This window comes from Globicephala melas, chromosome 16, assembly GCF_963455315.2.
Source record: "Globicephala melas chromosome 16, mGloMel1.2, whole genome shotgun sequence".
Classification (NCBI taxonomy): domain Eukaryota; kingdom Metazoa; phylum Chordata; class Mammalia; order Artiodactyla; family Delphinidae; genus Globicephala; species Globicephala melas.
In genome coordinates this window covers 40,888,443-40,903,220 of record NC_083329.1, presented here as the reverse complement: position 1 = coordinate 40,903,220, position 14,778 = coordinate 40,888,443, and the positions used below count along the sequence as shown (strand labels likewise).

At 34.1% G+C, this 14,778-nt stretch overlaps 1 protein-coding gene across 1 annotated transcript in view; it reads left to right on the top strand.

Moving 5' to 3' along the window:
* Positions 1 to 14,778, top strand: part of PCDH15 (protocadherin related 15) — an 807,822-nt gene that overhangs the window by 529,904 nt on the left and 263,140 nt on the right. The window contains exons 14-15 of the mRNA XM_060286024.1: positions 1,713 to 1,906; positions 9,653 to 9,785. Of these exons, the coding sequence (XP_060142007.1) occupies positions 1,713 to 1,906; positions 9,653 to 9,785 (327 nt within the window). The remainder of the gene's footprint in view (positions 1 to 1,712; positions 1,907 to 9,652; positions 9,786 to 14,778) is intronic.

Sequence of the window (14,778 nt, the reverse complement as noted above, 5' to 3'; positions counted from 1 at the left end):
TACCCCTGTCCTCTAATTTTCTAATTTTATCCACACACAAAAGAGAATGAGTCTGGCTTGAATAGTTCTCCATAAATATATATCATTCATTCTGACTTTCTGCAAATTGTTTCCTTCTCCTTTGCCTTTAGGACTATGTCTGTCATCCTCACGTAAGTCCCAAAATCGTTTCATGAAATGCCTTTCCTTCTGGCAGCCACATCTGTTCACCCCCAAATACCCAGTCTCAGACTTAGCTGAATTTATTCCTCTCTTTCAAATTTCCTTTTTTTCTCTCAGTTATTTTTGTTGCTGCTATTTCTATGCACATTATCATTTTAAATGCAGTGTATAATAAAAATAGAAATAGGCTATGCACAGTATATCCCCTTAAGCACGATGAGGTGCGTAAAGTACTTTGTTTACATTTCATTAGGATAGTTAACATGATCCTTTGAATGGGCCATTAATTAACACAGCATATCTGAAATTGAATTTAGGTTTCAAGGTAAATGTGTACACTTGCATTTTATCTAAGAAAGTGCACCAAAATGTCCCATAGCTGCCCAAAGAAGTCTGTGGATGACAAAGAACTGCTACTTTATAGAAGTGAAACTCATGGATAAGAAATACGTAATGTCAATAAATAAGAATTTTTTTTTCTGCAGCTTTATTTATTACAACCCTGTGTGTTTTATTAACAGGAAATTTTTGCCTTCCTCTTATGTGTAAACTGAGGCCAGCTTTCTTTTCTTTATCTGTCAAAGGATGAAAACAGAAAATTCTGTGACTCTTTGTAAAATGCGTATTATAAGATTTCCCAGTAGAATCTTTTTTTTTTTGGCCCCCTTAAGTAAATTTGTATTTATCAGGAAGTCCATGGGGCTTATTTAACATATTAAATCCTAATGACCTTAATTTGGCTTTATGAAATTAATAATGGTTATTCTCTTTTCATATATAATGACCCAAAATAGTCTTTAACTATTGCATATCATTTGCAATGATTATGAATATGTGCAACTTAGCCTTACAGATGCTCATGTGGTATTATGTCAGGGACTCTAAATTGAATCCCTTTTCTCAAAAAAAATATTTCTTGGGCTTGATATTCTTATTTTCTAATTAAATATTCTACAATTGGAGATGCATTTGTTTGCTTTTGAAAAGGTAATACGCTAAGCCTTATCAATCCTTTATAAGTAATTGTGAACAAGATTATAAGAATTTTTGCTAAACCCATGTGTAAGTAAAAAGAATTACAGAACAAGAGAATCCCTGGGAGATGGGAAGGAAAACATTAAGACTGGAAAAAATTAGAGCAAAGGAAGGATGGGAATAATAAAAGCAATTTAGTTTTTCCAGGCCTCCGTCCTTATTAATATGTGTTTATGTGTCAAGAACAGGTGATAAGACAGAGAAAAAAAAATTCCTATAGGAACAGGCTTTCCTTTTTTTTTTTTTTGCTTTAGGAAATTAAAATAGTCTTCAAGGTTCAAAATCTTTTATCACTCTCACAAGAACAAGAAATTCTTTCCTGATGTGATTGCTTCAGCGTTAGAACACAGTAGCCTCAATTCAAGAAAACAAGAGTGTACATGCTGAGAGAACTTTTTTTACTTTCTTTGTGTGTGTGTGCTTGAAAGCAAGCTTCTTTTGTTGGGTGAAAAAAAATGACACAATGTTGAGAAGTTGAGTCCCAAGAGGATTTATGTTGTTATTTTCAATTCCAGCTCACTGCATTCGACCCAGACGAAGGGTCAAACGGGGAGATCACATATGAAATACTGGTTGGGGCTCAGGGAGACTTCGTCATCAATAAAACAACAGGGCTTATCACCATCGCTCCGGGGGTGGAATTGATAGTTGGGCGGACTTATGCACTCACCATCCAAGCAGCGGATAATGCTCCTCCAGCAGAGAGAAGGTAATTTATATCAGAAGCAATGCAGTCTTTTCATCGCTCCAGTTTAAACCCCCAAATTAAGTTTAAGACGCGCCACAAGCATTCTTTTATCTTATAAACACCTAAATTAGATCAGAAAATCAGAGAGACTGGATTCTCAGGAACTGCATATTCTTCTTTGGTCAAATTGTGGGAAAAGTACAATAAAGTCAAGATTAAACCACAAAATAATTAACTATGATTTCACAGATGTGAAGGTTGCAAGTCTTTGTTGGGAGGGGGAGTGGGAACGGGGAAATATTAGAGGCATGTGTCCGCTTTATTAGCGAAAAGCAAGGCTGCTCATAGTGAGAGGTCACAGATAACATGTAATACGTGATGTCTCGGTTTTGAGGCCATCTCTCAGTGTCAGAGTAATTATTTTAAAATTTTTTATACACATATACAATTTATCTAGAAAATCTATCTATATATTTGTGTATATGTAATATAATCTCATAGATATATATGAGAGAGAGACAGTAAGAGAGAAAAAAGTAAAAAGACTTCCAGCTGTTACAACTACATTTATCTGCCCACCCCCAAGAGATATCCCTTTTATTGATTTCTTGTTTGTTTCCAGATTTTCAGTATGCATTTTAAGAAAATATGAAGTTAATATTAATACATTGCTGAACCTTGCTGGTTTATTTTTCACCCTCACAGTGTATCTTAGGGTTCTTTCCAGATGAATACTGGATAATTCCCTTAAAACTTTTAATCACAGCTACATAATATTCCTTCATATATATGTAATACAGTTTAAGAAATCCACTGTTGATAGACTTTACGTGTCAGTCTGTCTTTAACAGACAATGAAGAAATAAGTAACATCGAACACGCATCATTTTGAATGTGTGCCAGTATATCAGTACAGTGAATTCCCGGAAGTTAGACCAAAGGGTTCATACAATTGTAAGTTTTAGAGAGAACTGCCAAATTGTATTCTATGGGGCTTATAACAATTTGCAATTCTAACTGCCTGGTCTGAGTATGGCTAATTCTAAACAGTCTCCCTAGTGTGTGTCATATCAAACTTCTGGATTTTTGCCAGCCTGATAGGTTAAAAAAATAGTATTTATTTTTTTATCCATTTGCTTATGAGTGAGTTTGAGTATATTTCCTGTGTTTTCTACTTTTATTACCTTTTCTGTGAATTCTGTGTCCACAATCTTTGCCCATCTTTCTATTGATTTGTTAAACCCAGGTTACAATATTCTGTGTTTTCTACTAGTGACTTTGTGTATTCATATTGTATGTTTAAATCTGTTGCATTTAGGATTTATCCTACTGTACAATAGGAGGTATTGATCCAGCAGTTTTTTTTTTCAGGCAACTATGCCATTTTTCACATAATATATTGGTTGGTTCATCTTTTTACTCATTAATTTGAGATGTTACATTTATTATATCTTTGCTTATGTATTTGAATGTGATTCTAGACTTTCTCCACTATTCCATTACTTCACCTATTTTTTTATGAGCTATTATCACACAATCTTAATTGTTAAGATTTTAAACTATGCTTTATAACACAGTGGTGTGAACTTAACTCATTGATTTTCTTCCTTAAAAATTTCCTGGTTCCTCTTTCTGTTAATTTTTTTGACTTTATATAAGCTACTTAAGTATGTTTTTTTACCATATTTTTATTAGCAACACATTAAATTTATAAATTAATTACTTAGGTTAAATTATACATTGTTGGTGTTGAATCTAAGAACTTTCTGTCTCTTCATTTGTCCATGTTTTCTTTTGTGTCCTTTAGTAGATTTTATTTTAAAAATATTTTCTTTATATATGTCCTATACATTTTTTTGTTGGGTTGTTTCTCATCTTTTGGTGTTATTGTAAATAGACTTCTTCTTCCTCATTCTTCTAGTTGGTTGACACATATGTAAAAGCTGTTAATCTATATTAATTTTAACCCACATTCTTATTTAATTCTCTTATGTTTTTGTAGTTTTCCAGTTCATGTTCCCACGTTATCCAAGAATATATTTTATAAGTAGTGATAGTTTGATGTCTTTCTATTTTTTTTCTTCCCTTTAATTTCATTTGCTAGTACTTGCAATAAAAATGCTTGTCTTGACTTTGATTTGAGTGGGAATACCTCCCACATTTCCCTATTATATTGGTTTATGGTTAAAAAACATATTTTATTATGTTAAGAAAACATTCTTCTATTCTTATTTTATTGACTTTTTAAAAATAAGAATGGTCATTTATTCAAGTCAAATAAATATCCTCAGTTATGAAGACAATAATGAATTTTCTTTTTGAGCCAGTGCTAGGATGATTGATCTTAATACAGTTCCTATAATAAATCTATTTTTCATTCCTGATATAAATCCAAGTAGGCCTTGGTATTTTAATCTTGAAATAAACTGCTGGATTATATTTGTTGGTATTTTATTTAGTGAAATTAGTCCATGCTTTTCTTTTTGAGAAACTTTTGTGAAGGCTTTATATAGTTGTTATGATACTTCATAAGTGAAATAAGCAAAAACCACAAAGAAACACAAAAATGAATTCATAAGTTTGATGACTATGAATTAGTTGTAAACATCTCTAAAGCCAATAAATAAATCCAAATTTGGTTCTTTGAAATATAAATAAATAAAAACATAAATAAATTTATAAACTATCAGCTAAACTAATCAAAAAAAGTAGGAGAAAGTGAAACTTTACCTAATAAATTCTGAGAGGGAAAAAACATAGAAGAAATTTAAAGAATCATTAAAAGACCACTTTGCTTTAATAGCTGTAAAAGCTTGAAAAGATGGATGAAATGGATAATTTTTCAAGAAAATATGATTTACCAAAATCACTCCCAAAGATTAAGAATTCTTAAGAGATCAATAGTATTTTCCTCTATAGAGGAAAATACTCATCTCCCACTGTTATCTGCAGACCTGCAGGTCACTGCGGAAGAGTTTAGTTCTAGTCTGCTTGGCATTCATTTCAACAGTATGTTTGTCAAAATGCTTGGTGACTTCAATGTCCAATATGTGGTAGGTATAAAGCATCTCCAAACTTGCAGTCACTTTGGCCGAAGATCCCTGGAGCCATCCTCAATGCTTATCCTTCATTCAAACTCCAAATATAATCTTGAGCAACAACTCTAAGCTCTACCCTAAAAACATACTCAGAAACCAACAAATCCCCCTACTTTCATTATTAACATAGCAGTCCAAGCCACTGTTCTCTCTAGTGTTGAAAACCTCTTCTAATTAGAAGTCTCTAGTTAGACTTCTGCCTGTGTCCCCTTCAGTCTCCTCTCAACACCATGTACCTAAGTACATCTTGTCCCTGTAACTTCCCCTGAGAAATTTCTCTGACATCTTATTTAGCTTTAAGTCTGAAATTTTTGCTCCTATGGATTCCTGTGTGTACTTCCAAAATAGTAAAGTAGAACCTGTAAACACTGAAATGTAAATATAGCTTTTTTAGTGTGATGTTGGTGGGAGACAAAGGAAGAAAAGATAAGGTTTTTGTCTTAAGTCTCCTAGTGAAAGCAATATAAATACCTAGAACCTTCATCTTAGAGACAATGTAGAAATATAGTTACAAATAGACACCCTGTAGAGTATGTTGACACATTGAAAAGAAAATTACCATACAGATTGTGCAATCCTCTAAGTGTCAAGGACATCACCTCAGTACCACTGTGTACTATTGTCCAAAAAATATGGACAATGATATTGTCCAAAAAATATGTCCAAAAAATATGACTTTTTAAAAATTATACCATTTCTGAAGTAAAAGCTTCTTAGGTCTATCTTCATAACCTCTTTTTATTCATATTTTATTTTGTTCTTAAAAACAAAGTGTTATGGATGAAGTTTTATTCATGATATAAATAATTAAAATTGATTGTAATATTATAACCTGATCCAAAGACTTGAAATTTGTGATTTCCTATGAGATAACATCCTTCGTTGCAAACCAAGGATGTTTTATACTCCCCACAGAAATACACATCAGATAACTAAAATGTCTTCAGTTTACCTCCCACTTTTGTTCTTGTAGGATGTGGGGAGAAAGGACAGGCAGATTTTGAATACAGAAGCCTTGCCTTTTAGTTCATCTGCTGTTGCTAATTAACTTCATAACCCTGAATCTGTCACTTAATCTTTCTGATTTTATAATCCTCTTTTGTAAAATGGGAGTTAAACTAGATGGTTTCTAGGGTCTTTTAAAATCATACGATTATCTGAGAAGTTACATCACCTCTCTTGTTCTACTTTGACCTCATTACCAAATGTGAAATAAAAACTTTATGATTTTTATGTTTAGAAATAGAGAGTTACCTACATTATACTGGCTATATTACAAAAATAAAATTGGTATTATATAGATTCTCAGTTTTATGCATTTAAGACTAGCTATAAAATGTAATACAGAGTGTTCACATAGAATTTATTATAATTTATTATTTACCTCATGACTGACCTGTTTTATTATGTGCTTGATCAATGCTGTTGAATTACTACTATTTATTACAGCATTAATGATATCATTTTATTGTTAATACTCTTGGCATTTCATTTTAGGAAAGCTAACTCTGACACTATGCTGACATCAGGGATAAAAAGGAGATAGCATTTTAGAAGGCAATAGCTATCACGAAGGTTAGTGCTTATTTAAACACATTGTAGGGAAGTGTCAGGATGTTAAAGATGAAAAATGCAAGACCTTGAGTTATGATCTTCCCCAAATAACTCTAAGATCCAGGAGTGTGTGTTTGTGGGGGTGGGGGACATGATTAGCAATTCTAGCATTTGAATTACTGTGGAAAGGAGCAAAGGAAGCAAAGGAGTAAGGGCAGATGAAGGAGACGGTCATGTTGGACCATAGTTGTTCACTGTCTTCTGCCTTGGGGATAGTCTTTTTGTTTTGCATTTAAAATTTTTCTTCTCTGTGGCAAAGACACAAGCTTCATCTGAGTTAGAGGTCCTTATTGTAGTGCTGTGGATATAAACAGTTTAGCCCTCTAAAATGGGAAAATATTCAAAGGGGGAAAAATAAGGAAATATACAAAGTACAATAAGTTTAGTACAAATTATAGTTTTAAGAGCAGAAAGAGACCCATATTCTGGTAAAGATTTTATAAAGTACTCCACATCAGTAAGCTGAAGTTCTAAATATCAAAAGCAGGAACGCTCTAACTTTTTGAAAAGAAACTTTGAATTTGGGGTACAGGTGTGTTCTATGTCAAAAAGAAAATGTTAATCAGTGAGGGAATCTCTTGCCTCCAAGCTTATTAAGGAGAGTTTTAGGTCAGTTTGTAGAGGAATCCCCTGGGCTCCTAACTTAAAAAGCAGGTGAGTCTACATGCTATATTTCCCATGAACTTCTGGGACAATGGTCTTCTGAATCAAGTGTGTGTGAGAAAAACCTTGTATATCCATGGAAAATGTAGATTTGTGGTCCCACATCAAAAGATTCTGATCCAATATGTCCGAACCCTAACACTACCACACTCCACTCTGGGGAGGCAAGAGGGGATACTGTGCCTGTAGGTTTTTAGCCAAGAAAAGTGAAAAGATGTGATTAAAATGTCTAAAATATTTTAAGGGATGTTAATAAGGTAAATATAAGCTTATTTAGTTCATTCCACAGAATAGAATAAGAAGCCTTATTTTGAACAGTCAACAATAATAACTGATAAATGTGTTTTTCTTTGTGTGTATATACTTACATATACATACACACATGTGCACACACACATACACACCATATGTATAATCTTATTTAATCCTTATGCTAATCTTAATGTTATTATTCTTAATTATCAGATGGAAATAGTGAAACTGAAAGAAGTCAGTTGCCTATGATCACATGTGATAGCATAAAAATTCTAACCCAGGAATGTGTGGTTATGAATCCAGTGCTCAACGTCACTCAGCTAGGGTTATTACCAATGTGGTATAGGGTAAATGTTATAAGACTTATGCATAGAGAATGTGCTGGCAGCAAAAAGGAAGAGATTTATAAAATATTTAAATCACTTGATAAATAACAGACACTAAAAAAAGTCAGGATTACGAAGGGTAATATCAGCAATAGTGTATATCTTGGGATGGCTGTTGGAACCAGATCACCACCTGGGAGGATAATAGGCCCACCTCATATTGCCAATTAATGTATTCCTACAATATGGGAGTGGGACTCTTTGCACACTAAATTTATAACTTGCTGATATTTTTCTTTTTCATCTAGCCATTATAGTACCTATAAGCTAAACTTAATACCGCTAAGTTTATAAGCAGCATTTCATCATCCATTTTAATCTACTTTAACATTTTATCCTTAAAGCACGAGTTGTAAAACAAAATTGAAAAGAAAAGCAATTATATTTTGGTTAATTTTATTGGCAAATTTTAATGAGATAAAATCAGAGCAAGAAAGAATGCAGATACTTTAACTGATTATGAAGTCTAAGAGATTTTAATTTAAAATGAGATTACTTTGGAACAATATTGTGATGAATTTAAGTATGAAATTTTTTTAAAGTCACTGCAGCTTTTTAGAGGTGCTTAATATTCTATAGGTATCTGTTCTACTGAGAATATGTTCAGAAACAATTTGGACTTCGGCATAATATAAGGTGATATAAGGTGATAAGCTAAAAAATCGTTTTCAGTGCCTATGATCTGTATTTCTCTTAAGGGCTTTTCAAAGTAAACTATTAAAGAATAATCTCAGAAAAATGTTTTTGGTGACCATGTCTTTTAATTGATGCACTTAATGCAAAGAGCTTTGGGCTACTTTAAGAAAATTCTAGCCCCCAAATAGAAATTGTAAGAAATGTGTTTTGAATAAAAAGGCATGATTTTGTTAAAATAAGTTTAAAGCATACATCTCAGGCAGTGGTGGTATGTTCTTCAAGATAGAAGATTAACTTTGTAAATTCGCAGGTCTCATTTGATATATTTTTGCCAGTGTTTCTTCTGTACCAACCTTGAACATCTTCAGCTTTTGCTGTGTAAAGAAATTTCAGAGTTTAAACATATCAAAAAAGGTGATTATGTCAATGCTAATGTTTTTGTCCTTATAATAATAGAATATATTTTTATCCCTCAAAAACAATGCCCATCAATCTAAGGCTTCAATTAAATCTAGTTTCTAAATTTTTATATTAAACTCTTTAAAGAAGACTTAAAAACAGATTTGGTTTTGTTTGCAACTATTTTACACAATGATTACTTTATGATCCTGACTCTTGATATGCATTTCATTAAGCCATTGATGTCAGCAACAAAATTCATAAAACACAGCCCATATTTTGTTTTTTGTGTTATTTTAATCAATACTCTCTCTGCTGGTTTAATAGGAATAGAGCCCCAAGACCAACTCTTATTACTAGATATTTATAGAATTTTTTTTGCTATTAGAGAAGCATTACAAAATAAAGTCAGAAGTCAAGTTAATTTATTAGCTTTATTTGTACAGCTATTCCTTTTTAATTCACACTATTAATCTAAGTAGGAAAAACATGTACCTGAGGCATTTTTTTTCCTTTTACTAAGATAATTTCATAAAAACATCATCATTTGGTGGTAGCTTTATTTTTCCATCCTTTCATTTTGAATTATTTTATTATTTCCTATAAAAATTCAGAATTTCCTTTCCTGTAAACCCAATAACAGAATATCAAATTCAGTCTGTCATTAAATGTGATGTAGATTTTTACCCCTCTTGTTTGCTTCTCTTTCTCTGCAGGCACTCCATCTGCACTGTGTACATTGAAGTGCTTCCTCCAAATAATCAAAGCCCTCCTCGCTTCCCACAGCTGATGTATAGCCTTGAAATGAGTGAGGCCATGAGGGTCGGCGCTGTTTTATTAAATCTACAGGTATGCTCCTTATATATGTATAAAATACTAGCGACAAAAAAAAAAAAATTCTAGCGACAACCTTGAAGGCTAATGGGTTTATATCTGTGCATGGCGGAGGAGAAAACCTCACACGTCTGATTACACTCTAGTGAATGAAAATTCCATCTGGAAAGGAAAGCAGGGATAATATGGATGGTGGGTTTTCACAGCTAATCTATTCTATTGATTGCCACTGTTGAAGAGCTAACGCTAGCTGGCAGGGATTAGCTGCAATCGTTACAAGAGATAATGAAGGGATTGGAAACATGCACTTGAATATTTTGTACTTTGCATCCAAAGAGTCTGCAGCTGACTATTATTTTCTGTCTTGGATTCCTTTGCCCCAGCAGGATTTATTTTTGCTGCAGTGTTCTGTATAGAAAATGACTTTAGATTCACCGGCTGATGGTAGGCATTCTATTGCTGAGGCAGACAATTTTATTCTGTGCCCATGGGCGAATCTTGTAGTTGCTGTGCCTCAGTTTATTTGTTTCGATGAATGGGATAGCTTTAGGTGATATTTCCATTTGCAGCTCCAGATTCATGGGCATATGAGTTACTTGCAGAATCGTAGCTTGATTTTCTCAATTTATACATTTCTAACTAAAGCACATTTGGCCAGAAAATGCTGCATTTTCAACTGAATCTACAGCTTCAAGTTAGGCTACATATGGTGTTGATAATAACTGTCACTTACCATAAAAATCATGAGGACCAGAACATGACGTATTATTTTACCTATGGATGTTCAGAGGACGGAGGATTTATCATCTCCTGGTGTTATATGGAAATGACAGGAGGTGTTGACATGAGAATTCAGGAAGCTGGCCTTGAAGGTTAAGAGAGATTTTAAATGTGATGATTTAAGAAAATCCCAGCATCGATCTTTACCATCAAATGAGGCAACACGAGACATCTTGCTCAATGTCATCTGAATACAGACACCCTCTCACTCAAACCCTGATGATATAAAAATGAAGATTCCATAGAATGTTTGTACTAGAAAGAATGTAAAAAATAATGAAACATATCAACCTCATTATCTAGATGTGGAAAGTGAACCTTACAGAAATTAAATGAGGCCTAACTCAGCTGATTGAATTATCATTATTTCCAAAACAAGGTTCATTCCATTATATCCCACTCATTATCTGAGGCTGCCAAAAATTTGGTTGACATTACCAGATACTTCTCTTTGCCTCTGCTCTCGTATTTATTTTGTTGCTTTTTTCCAGGCAACTAGAGAGAATTTGCTTTTGTTGTTCATTTACTATTAAAAGATGGGAAACAAAATTATACGAAAGTAGACATATTAGTAATAAGGAAATTTGGGGGATTTTAATGGTCAAAATAGAAGAAAAAAAAACCTATAGTTTCTTTAGGAGGAAGAAAACATTTAGTTAAGTCATGAAAATGATAAAAAATATGGAAAACCAAATATGAAGACAAGTACCTTTATAGAATAATGAAAATCCTTCTTTACATATATGGGGATTTATTTTGTTTAAACAAGAAGAAAAGAAAAATAAATCTTAGATTTGTAAGTTCAGGCCAAGAAATTGTACATGTTTTACGTTTAAATATTTCTTAAAAATGTGCCTTTGTATAATTTAACTTTCTATGATATATTTTTATCATAGAAAGATATATTTTTACCTGTAAGCTGGCTCAGGTTGTTTCAATAAATCCCAGAAATATCTAGGTACCATATTATAGGAGAATAATTCTACCTGTGAGTTAAAGATGAAAAGGAGTTGGCCTTTTTCATATCTCAAATATCTCTAGTACAAAATCTGAGAAGATACTTGAAATGACATTTCTATTCACCCTTTGTGCTTCTGGTAGAAGCAAAATAAAGGGTGCCAATTACAAAGTGGCAGTCTCTATTAGAAAGAACTAGGGTGACACCATCAAGGCATTTTTCACAGGCCACCAACCATACACTTCTGCTCGTGATCAACTGAGACTGAATTTAAACTAGTGACCTAAAAGTTGAAAAGCTTCCATCAAATTACTCTTCCAAAGACTTGTAATAACAGAATGCATTAGAGGTACTTCTGGCTACATCCTCTCTTTTTCACACATGGCACTACCCACTGCTGACTCATAGCTCAATTTAGAAAGACAAGATTTGTGGGGAAATATATTTTCGAAGATAACAGCGGACTGACTTCAAAATAATCTGTTTTGACTGAGATCAAAGTGGTTTCTTTTCAGAGAATAATCCTTGTTCACCCCCCACTTCCTTTCCCTTTGTAGGTATTTTCCTTTCATTCTATCTAAAAGTTGTTTGGGAGGCTGTGATTTTCCTCAGCCTGTTAAGGCTGTTTTGCCTGGCTGCTGTATTGATGACATTTAGTGGAGGAAAATGTTACCCAGAACTCTTAATTTTCGAACTTATGCTGATCAGGGTTAGTATTAGGTGGGGTTTTTCCTTCCAGATTTGGTCAGATCTTGCTCTTAAGCATGTTCCTCCTTTGTAATTCTGATCTGCCAGTGAAGCCTGTAAGACTGGTGTGCTGGAGCCAGAGCAGGCTCTGAGATCGTGACAGCAAGTTGTGTGCATTTCTCCCCAGCTTCGTGTTGAGTTATGTCACGTTGATAGCTTGCAATTGGCCATGGTGGGTGTATTTATGCCACAGAAATTAGCAAATGCAACAAATCAGTACCCTCCAGTCCAGAGCCAGTTGTTAAACTTTTACCATAATACCCCTCTATATGGAGCCAATTTCCTCCAAGATTTAAATCACTAAAATGTGTTGACTCCAACAGCTTCCTGCATCTTTGTCCCTTGAAATTTTGATCTACTTTCATCACTCTAAAGATGAGCCAGTGCTACCAAATAGGACTATGTATTATACCCAAATACAATAAGTCTCAGCTTTTTATTTATCTTTACAAGAGCATTGTTTCCATCCAAGTTACCCTTATAATTTATGGCTCACATTCTCTTTGAGTGTTTGACTCAGCCCTATTACCATTAGAATAATCCTTCTTTCTTACATACAGAATCTTCTTATACCATCACCATCATTCTCATACTCATATGATAATAATAGTTATATAATAACACTTAAGTGTAACTTAATGGGGCAGGCACTATTTAAGTTGTTTCCTTATCGTCTCGGTAAGGACAGCTAGGTTTATATTATGCACACACACTCACACTCAAAATTTCAACAATTTATAACTGAAAAGTTTATTTCCTGTTATGTCCATCATGAATCAGTTCCAGCTCTGTTCATCATTTTCACTCAACTTCAGCCTTTATCTGTGGCAATGTTGTTCTTTTGACAGAGTGAAAAAAGAGGCACAGTAAACCATATGCCCTCTCATAATGTTTCTCCCAGAAGTGACATAGGACGCTTCTGCCCACATTTCATCCACCAAACCAAGTCACAAGGCTGCTAGTGGGTTAATCATGTGTAATCCTTCCACTAGAGGCAGACACTAATTACATGGTTAAGTCTGATGTCAAGATCCATGACTGCCTTTCGTACAGCTTTTGCTTTCCAAGTTACTGCAAACAGCAGTTTTGCTAACTGCTGCCTAACATGATTTCCCATCCTTACAGCATCCAATAACAGTCTCCTCACTACCTTCCTCTCTCTTGATGTCACTGCTATTTATTTTTTGGGTGTTTGTTATGGCACACTCCACTTTTAAGTACTAAATTGTGAATCAGTTAAAATAGCTAGGTTTTTGTTGCCAAATTTCACATTCTATGCCCATCACTAGTTGGCAGTGACTGTTACAAGGTACAACTCAGACTGATGAAACAGCCTCTGTCTAGAATTTTACTGATCTCTTGATTGAGGGCAATGCTTGCTGTGGAAAACAGAACACAACATAACAGAATAAAAAACAAAACCTAGTTATTTGCTGTTACCCTGGAGTGATGCATGTAATATCTATCTATATATTTTCTCCCCATAGCCAAAGAAATTTTGGCTATACTTCTGAGTTAATAGGTCAAGAATGTATAATCTTCACATAGGCAAATAATTCCACAAGTTCATGGTAAAATTCAGTGAGTCAGGGATGTCTTATTTTCCCTATGAAGGGACTGCCAATATTTTCAAAATATTTATTTTGAATACTAAAATATATAAACAAATATGTATACTTTAACACGCATGTTTTCCCATTTAATTCTTATAAAAACCCAAAGCAATTGGATCTATTGTTATTATCATCATAACTTTACAAATGCAGAAACTGAGCCACAAAAAGTAAACGGCTCTTTTTTCAAGCTCATTGTGCTAAGAAGCTGTAAAGATAGGACAAAATCCTAAGAATTATGGTTAAACATTTATGTGCTTATGTACTTGCACATAAACATTTATGTGCTTACCCACTGTGCCTATGTACTTGAAGTATCCCTGCGAGTTCTCCATTTTCTGTTCTTTATCCTCCTCAAGCTGTTAGGGGACAGGCACTCTTTCCACACTGAGGCCACTTTATGGTTTGGCTGATAACCATTGTTCAACATTCAGAAGTCTCCATCTATTAATCACCCTCACCCCTACCCCGACTGCAGAATATTGCCTATTTCACTTTCTGGACAAAGAGAAAATATATATGCTCCTTAAAATCAGCTTACTGATAAATAGTCTTTTTAGAAATAGTTGATCTGTGCATATTTCATATAGTCCATTCTTAAAGATGGAAGGTTAAAAGTTTATTGTCCAAATACCAAATCCTGTGCACGTCTATTGTTTTAAATAACAAACTAAAACATACATTTAAAGAATTTTGGTTGGGGCCTCCCTGGTGGCGCAGTGGTTGAGAGTCCGCCTGCCGATGCAGGGGACATGGGTTCGTGCCCTGGTCTGAGAGGATCCCACATGCCGTGGAGCGGCTAGGCCTGTGAGCCATGGCCACTGAGCCTGTGCGTCCGGAGCCTGTGCTCCACAACGGGAGAGGCCACAACAGTGAGAGGCCTGCGTACCTCAAAGAGAAAATAAATAAA